This window comes from Melanerpes formicivorus, unplaced genomic scaffold (assembly GCF_026170545.1).
Source record: "Melanerpes formicivorus ecotype bairdi unplaced genomic scaffold, bMelFor1.0.p_v2 SCAF_98, whole genome shotgun sequence".
Taxonomy (NCBI): Eukaryota; Metazoa; Chordata; class Aves; order Piciformes; family Picidae; genus Melanerpes; species Melanerpes formicivorus.
The window spans coordinates 1,155,106-1,174,689 of NW_027142450.1; the positions used below are offsets into that span (position 1 = coordinate 1,155,106).

At 38.5% G+C, this 19,584-nt stretch overlaps 1 protein-coding gene across 5 annotated transcripts in view; it reads right to left on the minus strand.

Moving 5' to 3' along the window:
• MAPK8 (mitogen-activated protein kinase 8) overlaps positions 1 to 19,584 on the minus strand; it is a 46,433-nt gene that overhangs the window by 1,605 nt on the left and 25,244 nt on the right. For 3 of the 5 annotated variants that reach the window (XM_068166217.1, XM_068166216.1, XM_068166219.1), the window contains exons 3-11: positions 19,100 to 19,229; positions 17,794 to 17,852; positions 17,498 to 17,636; positions 12,717 to 12,882; positions 5,700 to 5,771; positions 3,593 to 3,775; positions 2,767 to 2,891; positions 2,003 to 2,066; positions 387 to 464 (exon numbers count right to left, since the gene is read on the minus strand). In XM_068166217.1, coding sequence (XP_068022318.1) covers positions 387 to 464; positions 2,003 to 2,066; positions 2,767 to 2,891; positions 3,593 to 3,775; positions 5,700 to 5,771; positions 12,717 to 12,882; positions 17,498 to 17,636; positions 17,794 to 17,852; positions 19,100 to 19,229 — 1,016 coding nt within the window. Of the gene's footprint in view, positions 1 to 386; positions 465 to 2,002; positions 2,080 to 2,766; positions 2,892 to 3,592; positions 3,776 to 5,699; positions 5,772 to 6,123; positions 6,196 to 12,716; positions 12,883 to 17,497; positions 17,637 to 17,793; positions 17,853 to 19,099; positions 19,230 to 19,584 lie in introns of those variants that run through there. The other 2 variants (XM_068166218.1, XM_068166220.1) reach the window with 2 other exon arrangements.

A 19,584-nucleotide genomic window follows, 5' to 3' on the forward strand; every position in this document is an offset into this window, starting at 1 on the left:
GAAAGTGCTCCATAAATTTCCAACCTAGAAATCCCATTTCCTTACTTAACAGATGTAAGTAGTGGTTAGATATTTATTTGAAACTGCACCAGCTACACATCTAACCAGACTGTGGCAATAGAGTGCCAAGCCGCTTCTCGAGGGCCAAACTACATGAACAACAGAGGGGGACACAGTGACAGAGGAATTTACCAGATTAATCAAAAGAGGTGTCAACCCCATATACTCCATTCAAACAAACAACATCCCAAAGAGAATTCAAGAGGTTATTGGTCTTTTAGAGTCGTACTTCTGAGGTAGTTTACTCTTGGATGTCTTGAACGGCTTTATTCCCTCCTGACCTACAACTCAGTGGAGCCATGCACTGTGCTTTTATTGTAACCAACCTAAAGGGGCTGGCTGTCCACGTATAACCCCATTCTTGGTTCTCTCTTCCAGGTCCATGACTTCCTTGTATATTAACTCTGAAAATGCAGAGAAAGGAAGGCAAGACTGGATCAATAAGACATCTCTCATTAAAATGTACATCTAAATTTCATATGTTTATTATTGTTTAGAATTGCTCAGTTTTTATCAATGGCTTCTTTGGCACAGATAAACTCAATCAGCAGTCCCCAAAGGAACAGGTATGAACAAGCCCAACCAGCACTCTGCCATTCTCCCAGCTCACATTTGCCACTGAATTTCCTCAGCAGCAACAGCAAGAGGTCCAGGTCACCATAAAATGGAATACAGTACTGGCATATAAATAGCTGCTCCCAATGAAAGCAGCAACTTCATCTTCCAGATATGGAAGTTCCTTAATCTTAAAGGTTAGAAGTGCTTGTAACATGAATCAATCACACAACCTGTGTACTAGCCAGACGTTTTCCAGGCCAAAGACATCATCCAGAAAAGACTTCAGCTTTCAGCTTCAGAAAAGACTACAGAAGCAGCAATAAAAAAAAAGTACTAAACATGGTCAACGTAACTCCTAAGAACTGTCAGGATACTACTTGTTATCTGTCACTGGAAAACTAATGCAATGTACAAATAGTTCAGAAGGGAAAAGCATTTAAGAATTATAATTTCCAGGGCAGCAGGAGTCTCGAAAATAAATTCCATATTGCTTGGAATACCCTCAGCACATCTGCTTCCAAAGAGAAATAACTGTGCTTGGAAACGTCATCATTCTCCCTGTCTCTGCCTTTACAAGTAAAACTCAGTTTCTAATACAGAACAACTTAGAAGTACGGCAGTACTAGATTTTACAGACTTGTGCACTTAATTCTTCCTTACATGCAACATTAGTTCTGCATTTTTTCTTAGCACTAAAACCTCTGCAATAATACCACGTTTTCGGAAGTGATTTCAAAATTAAGCACAAGGTTTACAAATAACAACAATGTTCCTCTCATACTCTATCATTTTACACCTCAGGAAATATACATACTAAACCACTAATAAACACTAATGATCGTGCTCTTCGATGAGTCTTATGTCATACTAGATCTGTTCCACACCTCAACCCCATCTATTTTCTCAGGATCCCACAGCTCATAACCATGAGCATCTCCAACACCAGTTGTAACCTCTCTTACCCATTACTAACACTCCTTATGGCGGCTGCTTTCAAATCCTGTGCTTGCTTTTGAAATGTACTGTTACTGGTAATATGCTCTCCACTTGAATACTAGTGTCCCTACTTGAGACTTACATTAGTCAAATTCCTGCACCCTTTGCTGCTGTAGCAGTTTGTCCAGATTTACCCTCCCTAAAAATGCTGCCTTATGGTTTGCAGAAAGTGACTTGCAAGGTCTTAACTTCACTACAAAGGTTTGGCACCTCTGCAGGAAAATGTTTTAGTGTCTCAATAATCAGAAAGTTGTGAGGCACGGATCTATTCCCTCGCCTTCCCAAGCAGTTTAAGACCATTAGGTTGCTCAGAAGAACCTAATAACAGTAATTGTTGGGGCACAGCCTACTCCCTAAAGTCTTGTTACATTTAAAATGCTGTTCTTACCTTTCCATTCTTCTATCGTGTGTTCCCTCTCGTCTAACTGCTTATCTGGTATCTTTGGTGGAGGCTGAAAAATAAAACTAACTCATGATAAAGCAATCAAAAGAGATATAAGAACCAGAATAAATGAAAAATTAAAGTAAGCATTCAGAATATTAACTTGGTTTAAAAATACTGGATTTTCATGCTCATATGTTCTCCCATGCTTGGGCTCAGCCTATTTGCTAGATGCTGCTGCCCGTTTTAAAGTTATTCTGGTTACCAGCTTTGCTTATGTTACTCCAAGAATTAAACCAGGAACTGAACAGTCCAGTAAAATTGCTCCTAAGTGCAGCCATCTCCAGCCCAAACAGCACTTTTTACCTACTGTTAATTAGTAAGTTTTCCCACTACCTGTTAAAGATCAACAGAATTCTAACTGCACTTTCTACATCACGCATCTTTTCTATTCTTAGTGGGCAACAACTAACCACCTTTTTTTTTAAGAAAAGAAAGAAAATCACGATTTTCTCATATTCTTAGTCCCTCTGTTCAGTAGTGTTAAGAACTGAAAGCTCAAGGTCTTGTACTTGGATTTTGTTGAAATGCTCACTTGCTATTTTAAGAATACTGTCAACTGGTACAACTAATGAAGATATTTCTCCTGCCCAGGACTAAATACCTCAGACCCCATTCAAGGGCACATCAACCATACTGAAACAGGTGAAGCTCACAAGTTTGCTTTAGTACAGTATATTCCTAATCAGAGCCCTAAAACAAGAACTTACAGCTTCTGCTTCTGATGGATCATACCAAACATTGATGTATGGGTGCTGCAGGGCTTCATCCACAGAGATTCTTTTAGATGCATCTATAACCAGCATTTTTGACAACAAATCCCTTGCTTGACTTGCTGCAAAAGTGAAATTTTCTGTTTAGACTAGTGCCATATATAGTGCACATAGTACAGCATTTCAAGGCTCAAAAGGAGAAGTGTTCCATTGATGGGAAAAAATAAAACAAGAATAGAGTAACACAGGTGGGGAAGGAGTTGGGCATGTTTCACTATACATTTTCAGTCCCCCTTGGTGTGACAGCCTTACAGGCATTATACCTTAGCTGGCAGTACAGCCTTGTTTGGAACAGCAGTGGGTATGCACCTACCACCACTCTCCAAAGTTTATAGGGGAAAAAATCTGCCACGTACTGTTAGTCACAGAAAATAAGGGAAGCTGTGACTCCACTGAGTAGATGACTCTTAGAGCCAGCAAGTTATTTCAGTAACTACAGAATATCTACACATTACGAATATCAACTTTTATTTTCATCCCTATCTCATTTTTATTCCACCTTCCAGAACCTCACTCTCCTATAAGACATGTTGGCTTCTGTCCCTGACAGGAACATCTATATTTATTTTTTTCTTTATAAAGGTTACCTCCAGAATAGGAGCTATTTTAGAGAAGATGAGAAAGTGGAGGTAAGCACTGCCAGTACGTTCACCCATGACAGGATGATTCTATAGTGAAAAAAAACTCAAGATACATTTCTGTTCAAAACTATGAGAGTTTTAAAAACTTTTTAAATAGACAACACATGGAAGATGCACCTTACCTTTAAGCTTATTGTGCTCAGAGTCAGCTGGGAAAAGAACATCTGGAAAGAGTTTTTCAAAACTATATCCAGCATATTTAGGTCTGTTCTCCACGTACGTTCGGACAGTAGGCTGCAATTTCTTCATAAATTCAGGGCATGGTGTTCCTAGCTGCTCTATAACTTTATTCCATTGATCAATATCTAAGGTTACACAGCTAAGAAAAACACTTGTGTCCAATTTTTAGCTAGTAAGTTATGTAAAAACAACACAAAAACCACCGAGAGAAAATACAGAAAATTATAATAACATATCAAGCTTCTCATCATTAATTAGTTATTATCTTCTTAGAGAAAACAGTGAAACAAAGCAAGGATATGACAGTGCAGCCAAGGCAACCTGTATTTTTCTCAAAATCATCATTAACTAGCAAAGGATATACTTCTTTGTATAAACAGTGTAAATGGAAAGACTCACAAAATGTATTAGGTGAATTTAAATAAAGGTGCTCTTGGTCACTGGAGAACTCAGTTGTGATCTGAGCAAGTATTCAGAGCACTGAAGCTACTACACATCACCAAGGCACTTCTGAGAACTACCCCTTGTAGGTGCTTCTTGTTTTCACTGTGATATTTCAGCCCAGTCCTGGAGTCTCCCAAGTTATGATCTCTCACTGCAGACATGCAACACCGAGCACCAGTGGGTACACAAAGGATAAAAATTGGCCCACATAGCTCAGTGATGATTTTGTCAGAAACATTAGTGCAGCAGGAAGAGTTTCAAGGCTGCGTAAGTAACGCCTTAACTGAAAATTTCTGTAAGTTATAGGGGACACTGACCAGTTCACAGCAGAATAATTTACCAAATTTTGGCTCAGGAATTCCAAGCTTCAGATGGTTCCAATACTGGGAGAGAGCTTGGGTAAAATTTTATATACTCATATCTCATTCATATACTCTCCTCAGCTTTTTCTTTTCAGCTACGTCCAAGGCTGGATACAGGGATTACCTACACCTTCAGTGGGATGTAGCAGGCCCCCTCTTATGTTCTTAAAAACTTAACAGCAAACTTCTATATAATGAGTTTATACGTGTGGGCCTTAAAAAGAAGTATTTCTACTATATGGCAACGAGCCTAAATTGAAAAGCCAGGATAGCAAATCAGATGCCTAAAGCTAAGCACGTTGCAGCTCATGCAATGAAAGAGCTGTGTGAGAGCAAGGACGCCCTGCATCTCTTCACTGTGCCTCAAAATCTTTACCCCTAAAGGGAACTGTATCAATTCTTACACAGTTCACCTGAAGCAATAGTAGGAAAGATGTCTGATAGCATCTCAAAAATTGGTGTTAACTACCAGTAAAACAAATAAGATTGCAAAACATTTTTACATGATCCAGAAGTTTCAATCCCATCTGTTTGAAATAGATGCTTTGTCTGAAGCACTATTCACAGGACAACCCATACAAACACCATCAAGCCATTCACAGAACAGACAGACAGAAGTACCAAATATCTCTGAAAGCTGTTTGCAGAATCATTTCTGCATACAAAAATATAAAACTAATGAAGCTGATTAGAATTCTTTTGTAAACGTCCTGTAGAACTTAAGAGTAACAACTTCTTACACATTTGAGTACTAAAGAAGATTAGTAAGTAGTTACATAAAAATGATCTCCAAAGCAGAAATCAATGCATGTGAATCATTAAAACACTACCTAAACAAAACAAAACACAAAAATCTTACATGTGGTAACATCTGAAAGCAATGGACAGACACTATAGTAAATTGGAAAAAGAAAAAAAATAAAAGAGGGAAAAAAAAGGAATAAAGGAAAAAAGGAATAAAGGAAAATAAGAAAAAAAGGAAAAAGATGCCTGTTTGACAAAGTGGTATTTTGTTCATCTTGCTTAGATCTCTAAAGGCAGTCATACACATTGATGCTGGTTTTGCTTTACATGGTATAACTGTAGACATTTTTGCAGCTTCCTGCAACCAAAGTAGTGAACTAGCAAATTCTACTTTGAAAAGGCAGTATTGTAAAAATTAGAACCACCTTAATCTGGAACTATATCGCTGCAGCATCTTTTGACCTTTTACAGCTATATCCTAGGCCAAAGGTAAGGATACGATCTGTACCAGGAAATAAAACACCACCTTTGATCATTTCTCCCATGATGCACCCAACTGACCAAATGTCAACTGAAAACAAAATGCAATGGTATTAACATAAAAGATAGTTACTAAAATAAAGTAAATAAAATATCTAGAAACACACACATGAAGTGACCATAAAAAGCGTGTGTAATGAAAATGAGTGAAGGTGAATGAATGCTAACTACAGGACCAGCAGAGACTATGTCCTACTGCTAGGTGCAGCCTGAATACAAATGAAGCTCTTAATTTTTTTTCCAAGTGTATCACGAGAAAAAAATCCATGTTCATTTAATAAAAAAAAATAAAATTATACAATATGCATTTTCATGACACAACATCAATAGAAAGGTTAATCACTTCCTAACTAATTCAACCTGCTGCAGCAGCACAAGGATACAGTCCCTTCCTGGAAAGAGGATTTTGTGGCAAACCATTTCGCCCATAATGCACCCTACAGACCATAAATCCACTATGTTTGTAGCACAAAAAGAAGGAAAAGCAAAGCAAACGGTCATTTAAAATTAAAAGAAGCATAACATGACTGCATCCTATAAACTGCAAAGACAGCACAGGAAGAAGAGCAAGTCTTCGTGTTAATCAATGAAAACACTTCAAAATACACACTATGTAAGGATTAGCTTTTAACTGTCTCAAATGCAAGGCAGAAAAACATCCTTTTGTTTAACACAGTGTTAAGCAAGAGCAGAGAGAGAGAGAGAGAGAGATACACATGAACAGAGCAGAGTCCCTTCTCCAAGCTCTGAGGCTTGCAAGGCTACATCTGCAAAAGACTAGACTGAAGCACCAAAGATAACTGTTTCTTGAAAGTAATTCCACTGTAGTTGTAGGAATAATTTTTAAAGTAAACTGATGCTTAAAAGTCCTGTGTATTTAAACAGATGCTAAATCTATTTTAGGAGGAGAATTAATTGGCTATTACACAGGAATTAAAGTTTGCCATCGAGCACTTTCCAAAAGTAGAATTACCATGCATCTCTCTCTCTCTCTAAATAAAGAAAAAGCAAATGCAATCAGTAAAAGATCACTTAGAATTTTAGAGGATCAGTTAATGACAATATTAGTATGCCACTAAAAGATTTTCAGTTAAAATCATTTGGTTTAAAAATATTTCTCCAGTTATGCTGAAGTAACATCTGATGCGAAACTCAAAAGCATTTTGGGGTTTTTTTTTGTATGAAATACACATTTTCCACATTACCTTAAAACAAATCACTTGGAAGACATACTCAAAGATGCACAAGTTTATTTTTTATAAGTATGCCAATTTCTTTTGTGGTTGCTTTCAGAGATACTGTTAACTCTGTACGCAGAAGTTTTCTTGAAATCATAATAATGAAATTGTATGATTATGAATACTTTTATGTCCAACTTGACACTGGAATTTCAGTAAAGCAGGCAAGAAGGGGTTTTAAATGAGTACAATTATATACTAAAAATCACATGTGAAAGTTCTGGAGCTCAACAACGTCAAGCAAACAATGTTGCTTTCTCTTGAAAAGATACCTTCCTCCTTATTTACAAGTTCCTCTAAAATAGTATCCAAATTATATGATGTGAGATCGTAGTTGTGCATATTAATAAGTCAAAATTAAGAGCCTGGTTCATTTAAAAAAATATTGTTAACATTTTATGATCAGTGGTAGTTTTTTTTTCTTAATATACCTGAATCTGTTGTAAGTAATTTGTGTCCAACAGGATAAATGTAATACTCATGATTGTACGGAGAAGTCTGGGAAGTGAAATACTGTGAGTCCGTGACTCATCTTCATGCCTCGGATGACTTCAGAGGTGAAGAAAAGCATAGCAAACTATTCTTCTGATCAGCCTACAAACACAAACTTCTGATGTTTGGTGGTGTTTTTTGTTGCTTTCATTAATCAAATGGGTTTGGGTACCAATTTTTCAGAAGGGATAGGCAAGGAAAAAGAAGTGGTGGAGTGGCCCTCTATGTTAGGGAGACGTATGAAACCATGTAAATTAATGAAGGTGATGATAGGCTTGAGTCCTTATAGGTAAAAATCAGAAGTAAGGCCAGCAAGAGTGATATCCTGGTGGGAATCTGTAATAGACCACCCAACCAGGATGAAGCAGTAGATGGAATTTTTTATAAGCAGTTGAGAGAGGTCTCAAAATCGCTACTCCTTGTTCTCGTGGGAAACTGACTTTCTGGATGTCTGCTGGAAATGCAATGCAGCAGGGACAGAACAGTCTTGGGGTGTGTGGAGGGTAATATCCTGACACAACTGGTGAGGAAGCTGACCAGGGAAGGTGCACTCCTGGAAGGGGGGACAGGTCTCTCATCAGGACTATAAAGATATAGTGAAGCTATGCGGGGCGAAAATTAGAAAAGCCAAAGCACAGCTAGAGCTCAACCTCACTACAGCTGCTAAGGACAATAAAAAATGTCTCTACAAATTCATTAACAACAAAAGGAGGACTAAGGGAAATCTCCATCCTTTGCTGTATGCAGAGGGAAACATGTGACTTAGGATGAGGATAAGGCTGAGGTGTTCAATGCCTGCTTTGCCTCAGTCTTTAGCACTGGAACCAGCAGTTCCCTGGACACCCAGCCTCATGTACTGGGAGTCAGGGAGAGGAATTAGAATAAGTTCACCACAGTGAATGAGGAAGTGGTCAGTGATCTGCTACGTTGCTTAGATGCACACAATCTGCGGGGCCAGATGGGCTACAGCTAAGAGTGCTGAAAGAGTTGGCAGATGCGCTGGCCAAGGCACTTTCCATTATTTACTTGAAGTCCTGGCTAACTAGGGAGGTCCAAATGGACTGGAGGGCAGCAAATCACAGAATCACACCTGTCTACCAAAAAAGGCAGAAAGAAAGATCTGGGAAACTACAGACCTGCCAGTCTGACTCAATACCAGGGAAGGTCATGGAACAGATTATCTCAAGCACTATTACACACCATATAGAGGACGACCAGGGGATCAGGCCCAGTCAGCATGGGTTTATGACAGGCAGGTCCTGCCTGACCAACCTGATCTCCTTCTATGACAGGATGACCTGAGTATTGGATGAGGGAAAGGCTGTGGATATTGTCTACCTAGACATTCAAAAAGCCTTTGACACCATTTCCCACAGAACTTTCGTGGACAAACTGGCTGCTTGTGGCTTGGATGAGCACAGTCTGCTGGATAAAGCACTGGCTGGGTGAAAGGGCCCAAAGAGTGGTGGTCAGTGGAATTAAGTCCAGCTGGTCACAAGTGGTGTTCCTCAGGGCTCAGTGTTGGAACCACTTCTGTTTAACACCTTTTTTAATGACCTTGATGATGACAGGGTGTGTCATCCATAAGTTTGCAAATGACACCAAGTTAGGTGGGAGTGTTGATCTGCATGAGGGTAGAGAAGCTCCACAGAGGGACTTGGATAGATTGGATCCATGGCCAACGTTAACAGGATGAGCTTCAACAAGGTCAAATGCCAGGTCCTGCACTTTGGTCACAACAACCCCAAGCAATGCTACAGGCATGGGGCAGTGTGGCTGGAAAGCTGCCTGGCAGAAAGGGACCTGGGGGTCCCTTTAATTGACAGGCAACTGATTATGACCAAGCGGTGTGCCCAGGTGGTCAAGCAAGCCAATGGCAACCTGGCCTGCTTTAGAAATGCTGTGTCCAGCAGGAGTAGGGAGGTGATTGTCCCCTTGTACTCAGCTCTGGTGAGGCCACACCTTCAGTATTATGTCTGGTTTTGGGCACCACAGTACAAGAGGAATGTGGAGGTGAGGTGCTGGAGTGAGTGCAGAGGAGGGCAATGAAGCTGGTGAAGGGCCTAGGGAATAAATCTTATGAAGAGCAACTGAAGGAGCTGGGACTGTTTAGTTTTAAAAAGAGAAGGCTGAGGGGAGACCTCATTGCTGTCTACATCTAGCTGAAAGGCCACTGTATAGAGGCTGGTGCTGGTCTCTTCTCTCAGGTAATTAGCAATAAAACAAGAGGGAATGGCCTCAAGCTGTGACTGGGTAGGTTTAGACTGGACATTAGGAAAAAAAAAATTCACCAAAAGAGTGGTAAGGCACTGGAATTGGTTGCCCAGGGAGGTGGTTGAGTCACCAGCCCTGGATGTGTTTAAGGGCTGGTTGGATGTGTTGCTTGAGGATATGGTTTAGGGGTGAACCTTGTAGAGTAGGATTATAGGTTGGACTTGGTGATCCTGAAGGTCTTTTCCAACCTGAATGTTTCGGTGATTCTGTGAAATCCTGCCTACTTATGTGTTTCTCGCTTGTACTCTGAGCATTGGTCCTGTGACTACCTCTATAGAAGACTGAGTAAAATCTCATTACAGATTGGAAAAACTCTTTAGAAATCTACTACTTATCATGCAGAGAGTATTTTATTCTTCAAAATCCGGTTTTGAGTAAGCTTACTACTTTCTATAATTCTATTAGGAAAAAATACCAAATGAAAATGAAATTCAAACACTGTGCATACTAGGAAACTTAAATGTAATTGTTTCAGAGGGTTTGGGGCTTTCTTTGCTATTCAGAGCTACCTTCCTGATAATCATTCACATAACTGCACAGAACCCTATGTTAAGGTATCTCTGTATGAACAGCTTTGGTGTCCTACAGTTCCTAATGTCTTGAGTTAGAAAGGTCTGATTTCTTAGCACAATATACCAACATGTGCTTTATCTCCTTCACTATCAAAACCTATTTATAAATTAACTTCACAATCAGTTCATATGGGATCTTTGCTAGCTTTGAAACCATTAAATATATCCTATGTATATAGTATAGTAACAAAAGAATATCACTTTGCAGTATGTATCTTGGTCACCAAAAGATGTTATTATAGCCATCCCACATAATTTTAGCTGGGCACTGAAACAGCACAAAGCTGCCAGATGATCCTGCTCAATTAAACTAGAAGTTAACATTAGCCAGCAGTTAGCTGTCAACTAACTCTTCCAACTTTTAATTTAACTATGGCTTTAAAGGGCTAAAAGAGGTATCAATGCTAACAGGTGAGCACACTGGACATTACACCCTTAAAACCTCCCTCCCCTCTCTGAGCATCTTGATGCTCAGAGCAGCAATTAAGAAGAACAATAGTTTCTGTAAATAGTTTTTTAATGACAACAGTGCATATGGAAATGCAGATTGTCTTCTGACTCAGCCCACAGACTAACTTTTACTGTTTGCCAGAAGTATCATTCTTAATGACCATGTATTTGGCTTTGGAGAGACTGAGAGCTTTTTAAAAGTACATTTTAATTACACTCTGCCACATAACAGGATTCAGGCCTGCTTAAAAAACAGGATCATCACCAGCATGACATGATGCTCTAGAACAGTCTATTTAACTCCAATAACCACCTAAACAACATCTTAGTGGACAGAATGTTTCACAACTTTCACAAGAAAAATGTAAAGTGGGTAACCTAAGTCAGAAAGCTTGTAAATTCCATTATATCAATTCCCTCTGTAAACAGATGTATGACTCAGACTACAGATTTAGGTTCTTTGATGTCTCTTAATCTGCCAATGGGTAGAAGGTAAAAAACAAAAGGATAAATGAACTTAAATATGTGTTTTCTACCAAACTTTAGCTGTTATTTTTTTAGCTTTCAGTTTACTCCATTCTGCCTCTGACTTCACAGTTAAAGGAAAAATAGCCATGGAGGCCATTAGAAGGATTGTACATCCTCTTATGCACACTAACAGTCCAAACAGAAATTAATGTCCCACAGCCTCATTCCTTTGAGCTAGCTTCTTTCACGGTCATCACCAATAGATGTTATTCTTCTTGGCTTTTATAAATGACAACAAAATCAGCTCTCTCTGCACACAGCAGTTATCATTTACACATGACCTGAAGTTACTTGCTGTATTAGTATGCAGTTACCAGGCAAGTTTGCAGACTATTTTAAGAATTGTAAAAAGCAGAGCAAGCCCCAGTTTCATCAGTAACCTGAGAAGACATGCCTCACTTCACCAGGAGATAGCTAACAAAGCCTCAAGTATCACAGCATCTCATGAGCCTTACTAGAGGACTAAATCAGTGAGGGTTTGAAAAAAAACCATCAGCAGAGACCTCTGTGCCTGCCTGAGGTGAAAACACCAAGTGAGCTGAACTGACCACACAGACAGCAGATCAGTGAAATGGCAGCAGAACTGGGGCTGCCACAACAGGATTTCAGGAATGACAAGTTATTTTTGTTTCTTAAAGAGACTAGCTGTTTCATTCAGAAGATGTAATGTACTTGGTCATGTGTTTTCCTCAAATGCTGTATCCTTTCCTCAATCTAGGAGATACTGAGAGAGGACCACAGGGAGAGTGTAAGAAGGAGGAAAATGTTTGCAAACAGATGGACCAAACCAAATTACCTTGGAATTTGTCATGGACCTCAAAGAACCTATGATGCTACATAACAGTACTCTCTGCATTCTTATCTCAAGTATAATACTGAATTTTTCTTCAGTAACATTAATTAAGAACTTAGTGCAACAGGTTTCAAGTAGGTTGGTTTTAACCAAAAGTAATGCCAGTTTGAGCTGGTTTGTTCCTCTAGCCTTTAAGCAACCTACATCCTGAAAGGCTATATGGAATATAGTTAAACATTAAATTTTGGACACACATTTACTGATGAATTCTAATTTACATCTTCATTAGAAATAAAGTCAGGTGAAGCTGTATCAAGGTACATACCACATATTTATGAAAACATATTTCCAGTTCTTCCTGGATGAAATTTCATCCACCAAACAACTTATTTGAATTTTTAAACAAACAAGGCCCTCAATTTTTTTTTTTCCTATTAAATGCAAACATTTCTAATGAGTTGAGCTGAATAAACAATTGGCGTATCCAGAATCTGCATTTTGGTCACAAGACTAACTTATAAAATTTCTACACCTTGAAAAAAACATTAACATGTAAAATGTGGTGTGCCAAACAGAAAAAAAAAATAAATAAAATCAAGCTATGCCAAAGAAAGACTATATTTGCTGACCGTTTTCTTTGTATCCCATCCCTAGGATGACCTCTGGTGCTCTGTAGTAACGAGTCACTACATAAGGCGTCATCATAAAACTAGTTCCTGCAGTTCTGGCCAGTCCAAAGTCAAGAATCTTCAAAGTGCAGTCTGACTTTACTACTATATTACTGGGCTTTAAATCCTTTAAAAAGAAACATCATATATGACTGCTAAGACAAGCACATAGTACTCTGTGGTTCACATGTTAAAGAAGATAATACTGCTGACATTAAGCCCCACAAATACATCTAAAATTATTGCTATATCTGCAGTTTCTTTTCCCGTCACATTAATGCATGTGCATTAAGAAGACTACAGAATTAATTCCCTTATTGTGCCTGTAGATGTATATAGCAATTAAAGAAGGAAAATAAAACCAGCATTACAACACAGGTTAGCAACATCTGAAATAAATTGAGGTTAGTAAGAAATGTTAGCTCTGAGAAAAGGTCTAGAAACTGCTCACTGGAACAATGGTACAATTACAAGTTACATGACAATTGCTGGAATAACTGGATGCAATAACCACTTCGATATGGGAATTATTACAATTATAATATGGATGCAAAAACTAAAAGATTTCTTTGCTAGTTGAGCCTGCATTACCTCTCTTGAGCCAACACAGATGTTTCTTTGAACAGGAAAGCAATTCCCATGCACAAAGAAACTTAGTTTTCCATTTAAGATTTGAGTACAAATCAAATTTTGGTGACCAAACCCAAAAGGGCACCATTGAAAAACCGCCAGAAACTAACACAGTCATTGTATTGATACAGCTTCAGATCAGTTAGAAACTTGGTAACTATATTTCCCTTCAATTGAACCCTAAAACCACATTGACAACAGTGGCTTTACAACATCTATTTATACAGACACTACACAAGCATACTTGGTCATTATCTCGGGAAAATCTTACACACAACTGAATGTCACAGAGCAAATTACAGAGTAACTTCAGAATAACTTTGTCATCGTAAAATCATTCATAGCACACAAGCCAACATATATAAGGCTTGAAACCTTGCTGCCTACACTTCACTAAGATTAATCAGAGAAAAGCCCAAGATGTGACAGAGAACTCCAGCATCTGAGCTGCAGGCATTTTGTAAGTAGCCCTATCCTTCACTGTTTCATAGACGGCTATCTGCAAGATACATGTAGCATTCATTTGCACTTTAATGGCTTTCAGCAAACTCCTGAGAAAGCTAAGAAAGCTGCATTAAAGAGAGAAAATCACAGGCATTCCAGAAAAATTGTATTTCAATGGATAATTAAAAGTCTTGCATACTTACACATGCACTTCCAAATCACACACAGACCCTGCAGACAACTCTGGCTTAACAGATTCACAAATAGCACAAATTAATTCAAGTATTATAAGGCATTCCACTATTTGATATGCATGTTTCAGATTCTGCTACAATCCTGTTTATTATCAGCTTTATTTTGCACACTTCTATTATTTGGAGGATTTTAATTTCAGAATCCCAGGTGCATGATCCTAGTATTAACTACATTCATCCTCCCAAAAGCTGCAGAATTAACATTGAAAATGTTAAGAGATCTTCCCTTTTCAAGGAAAAAAAGTATCTATGAGGACAAAAAACAAAAGCTTGCAGCATAAAGTCCATCATTAATCTCTAAATGTCATGTAGTTGTCATGAGATCTAGGAACATGTTGTAATTTGGAATACAGAACTGTCCTTCAAAATGATGGAGTCAAGAGCTGACTGACACTGCATGTAAATTCACAGAGAGCCAATACCGCATATCTTTTAAATAAATAAGGACTCAAAAGCTCCTATAAAAGTGATCTGGTTAGTCAGGCTGTATAAATACATCCGGAATACATAGCAGAAGATATCTTGCCTAACCTTAAAAATGTAAAAGGTCAGTCCCTAAAAATCAGAGATTATTTATGGCTGTTCTCCCACTAGAGGGAAAGAGTAATTCATGGCCTCTGTAGGCTTTTTCTTTTCTAAAGATTTGTGTGAAGGTCTTCCATAATTAGGCACCTTTGTTATGTACTCAATATCAGGCAGAATACAATGTTTCAGAGCCTCCAGGCAAGACTAATGAGACCCTTTGTGTCCTTCAGGAAGTCAGTGAAGCAAAACTCAGCAATGCTAATCATTCATCCCCCTCAGACTGCAAAATAAAAATGAATGTGTACTTCTGCACTTGTTGGAAACTCCATCTCTGCAAAATGTTTTGAACACAGTAGTCTTCAGTTGCCAACATCTGTTAAAGTCAATGCACAGCTATAGTGAACTCTCTAACAATATTCAATCTTTATCCACTCATGTGGCCACCAAACATGCTCCACACAACTTTTAGGTGAAATTGTCTGAAATTATTTGATCTCTGCCTTGTTCCACGCCTCTAGATTGCTATGAAAACCCTTCTAATGGTAGGCAATACTCAGTGCTACAGGCACATATAGAGAATGTTGTAATTTACCTCACTCAGCAAACTTTGAAAAAAGTTACTGAGGTTATTGCAGCTGTGTTAGAAGGAGGAGAACACAGTTAAAATATGTGAAACTACTAACACTAAAAAGAGCCTAAAACTCTGAATGACACTAAAGAAGTGCACTAGATTGATAGAGAGGATACACCACAGGCAGCCACACTAGTGAAGCTTGGTTAAGGAGTTTCAAAGTAATTAGCTTTAGACATTAAGAACAGTGGTGCTTGACGGCCAGTTGAGAGGAATAAGGAGTTACTATTGCAGTTAATCAGTCCATATGAAATACGTCCTTTTTCAAGCATGCCTTCCTCTTCTTCTGAAGTCCTAAGTTGTTCCACAGAGAAACATGATTTTGATACTTTACACCTTGAAGTACAAAGGCATAACGCATACAGGTAAGTAATGAAAATATTTTGCCTGTACACACTTATTCTTCTAACAAAGTCTGAGAAGAAGCTGTCAGTTGAAGGTCTAGCATGAAGACATGCAAGTGAAATGTATCTGCCCACATCCTTCAAAAGCATTCATGCATACGTATGTTACTATTTAAATAGCAATTGTATCTATAGTCTCTTTGGAGTAAATTACCCTTGAACTTTGGATTACTGCACAGTAAGAAGAGTTTCAAAGACCTCACCTGTACTTACAGGGGAAAGAATTCTATCCTTGAAGCTGTCTTTACTCCTGCCCAACAGCTACCTGAGTATTTACTTTTCTCTAAACACATGAATATTTACATGTATCCATGACTTCTACAAGCTTAATGCCTGCTTTTGAAGCATGTTATAAGTTCCCTCCTGCCTGTGCTAAGATTCACAGATACATTATGTACTCTAACACCTCCATATAATGCACAATTTGCCAGAAATAAAAAATACCAAGGAAAACCCACAGCACTAAACTTACAAATACATGTACTGAAGAGACCAGAAAGTTATCTCAATCCCACAGGCATGTGCATTAGGACACAAAATGCTGCATAATATCAATCCTATGCCACAACTGTAGCAAGTGAGGTAACCTAGTTTTGCCTATCATTCCCAGAACAAAGGAAGACGTCCCCTGACCTGACTTCATGCCCATGTGCACACCAAGCAGCACAGGGTGCAATGCCTGCTTGCAGACAATGGTTTTGCCTACCTTCATTCACCCTTCTGTTTCAAACACAGCAGTTAGGGCACACTGTATGTAAAAAGGAAGTCTTCACCTTCCCCCCCTGAGCTCCTCACCAGAATGAGGCTAAGTAAAAAGAAGCAGTTTTTGACCTTTCAACCTGTATTCTCTACTCAAAGAATTGCCTCAGTTCCCATGAAGGAAATCAGCATACTGAACAGGACCCAGCCTACAAGCTGCTCAACACACCAGGCACATTGAGGTGAAGTACTGAATTAGGCAAGCAGTACTTGTGGTAGCACTCAGAACTGCTGTTTGTGATTTGCCTTGTTGTGTACAATACCCATGAGGAAGACTGTGTGGTAAAGACTGAAAGTATTACACATGAATACATGAAATTATATTTACTGCATCAAAATTCTCTAATAAAATCACAACAAAAAATGCAGAACTGTAGAAATACAATCTTATAATCCCTGCTATTTGGGGAAATGAGATCTGAAAATTTATAACTCAACAGTTTCAGCAATGTTTACATTACATGGGAGACAAGATGCACATATACATACATACATACAAGATGTTCAACCTGTATAGGCAACTCTAAATTCAGAATTTCTTGCCTGGACTGCAGCACACACACCCCTTTAAAAAGCAGCAGTTTTGCCTGCTGGCAGACTGAATTAATGCTTTGTGACACACAGGTGTATGAAAGTTCCATTTATGGGTCTTTACCACCATCTTTTTGTCTGGAGACTTACTACCAGAGTAATGAATAAATATCTTAAAAGTGAGGAAATAAAGTGGGCAGCTCTTTCAAAAGATGAGATTTCAGGTTTGGTTACCAAAACTATAAAGGCAGGGATGCTTTCAGATATTTTTTTCCTGCCATGACTACTAAAACAGAACATTATATAGAATTAGAGGAGGTAATGTAACTCACTGCAAAAAATCTTTATTTGCTCTCTGCAGATTATTATCAAATCATTTAAACACTCAAAAGGTTCATTCCAGAATTACACTGGAAAAAGGCTAAGTGTGATGATTTCCTTTCAGCTTTATGTCTCTGTCTATAGATCAGGCTATGGGTCACCTTTTCTGCACTTTTCCTGTCCTTTCAATGTTCCAGGAAAAACCCAGTGCAATGCAAAATGCATACAGTTAAATGCACTTACCCTGTGTATAATTCCAGCCGAATGAAGATGTTTGATGCCACACAGCATCTGATAAAGAAGATAGGACATTCGTTCATGGTCTAGCTCCATCTGAATCACTTGGCAGAGATTTGCATCCATGAGCTCCATCACTATGTAGCTTATGATGGGGAAACAAAAGAAAAAAAAGAAAAGGGGGGGGGGGGAAGAATAATTGTCAGACAAACCTGCAATTTCATTGCATTCTTTCCCTTGGTCATCTTTCTGTGTGAATATTTTTTAAATGAATTCTCAGCTTTAGTTCAAACCACACTTACACATCTTGAAATTCTTCCAGGGATTTTTGTGGTGTGAAAACATTCAGTAGGCCGATTATCTGTAAAAAGTGGGAGAGGAAGTATAATCGCACCAAAGCGACAGCAAAGTGGCAAAGTCAACATTTCAAAGCTAATGCTCAGTATTCTGATGCAAACCTCCCAGTACAAATGCCCAGTGGCTCAACTAGGCCTAACATGCTGCAACAGACACTAATGATTTTAGGAGGAGTACTTTTCCTACACAAATCATATGATTTAGAGATACTCTGCATGCATTAACAAGATGATATTCAAAACTTAAAATCTAAGGAAGCTAGTCAGTCTTTCCCTGCCTCCTACTTTTGAAGAGAGCTAACAAGGTTTTTATTGCATATGAAGAAAAAAAAATTAAAAACTAAAAAAGACTGCCTAGGAGACAGCTCTTTGCCACTGACAAAGAGGAAGCAACAACTCTACCCAATGAGAAAAACAGATTCTTAGAGCTGCTTCAGAACAATTCCCAGTTGCTAAGAAAGGATGGGATGTGCAGAAATAGGTCAAGCTACTGCTTTTCAAGGGAGAGACTTGCAATAAGTTAGCATCATACAAATTATGCTGTTAGGTAAATTTCCATCAAAGAACCCACACATAAAGTATCTCTGTCTTAGAAAACATACTAAAGTTTCCCAAGTAGCTAAAAGCCACAGTAACTCACAGTATCATTCTCACCTTCCATATCAGCCAGGGTGATTTTTATCTTACTGCTGGAGGGGGATTAAAAGGGAAGATGAGGAAAACTGCACACATCTTTCTCTAAAGGAAGAAAACCACCAGCTTTCTATAGTTCACTCCTGATAAATTTATCACTTCTCTTCCCATTTCTATGATCTGGTCTACATCTCAGCTTTGTAAATATCAGACAGTTCCTGCTGCAACAACACAAGATTCCTAACTCATTCATGAACCAGGAAAAATCCTGTAAATTATTACAGCCTTGTTTCTCCTATTTGTCTAGCAAGAGCAGCAGAAACAAGGATGCACTTACCACTCATGGCATTCATATTTCCCAGCAGCTTATAAAATGTAGCAATGTTAACATTGACTCCCTTCCTAGGTTTGAAGGGAGTACTGAAAGATTAGTCATGTATTAAAACTAGCCAATAATAAACACTCTGAAAGATCCTTCGGAACTCATCATGGAGGTACAACCATGGAACGAAAAATCTCTAATCTGCAGAGGACGCCATCCTCTGAAGTAATGATTTCAACTTTTACAAAAAATAACCTAGTTAACTTTTTAACACTTAAAACAGGACATTGTACTCACATTTTTATGATTAACACACTTCATAAGAACAAGTTCTCTGTAGGCTCTTTTAGCATGGGTTTGGTTCTGAAATGGTCGACTTAACTTCTTGATTGCAACATTTCGTTCAAGGATGGCATCATAAGCTGCACTGTAGTTAAAAATAAAATTATTACATCTCAGGTCCTTCAAGCTTTGAGTTACCATTTTTTTCAGATACCCTGTTCATGTCTACAAATAAACCAATTTCCAGTATTATTAAATGTTTTAGGGAGCAAAGTGGCCTTGTATGTTGAATGATTCAAAATTTAGAAGTGTTTCCCAGCTTCATAGTATGAAGACAGGACAATCTCCACAAAATAATACAGGACCTCTGCTTTCTAAAACATCTTGCTAAAGATACTGAGCTTGTGGCACTCAAGAACAGGCCACTTCCAAAACCACCAAGAAAGTACACCAATTGTATGTAAAGCCTTCACAGTAAAAGAGATGGTGGAGAGGAAAAG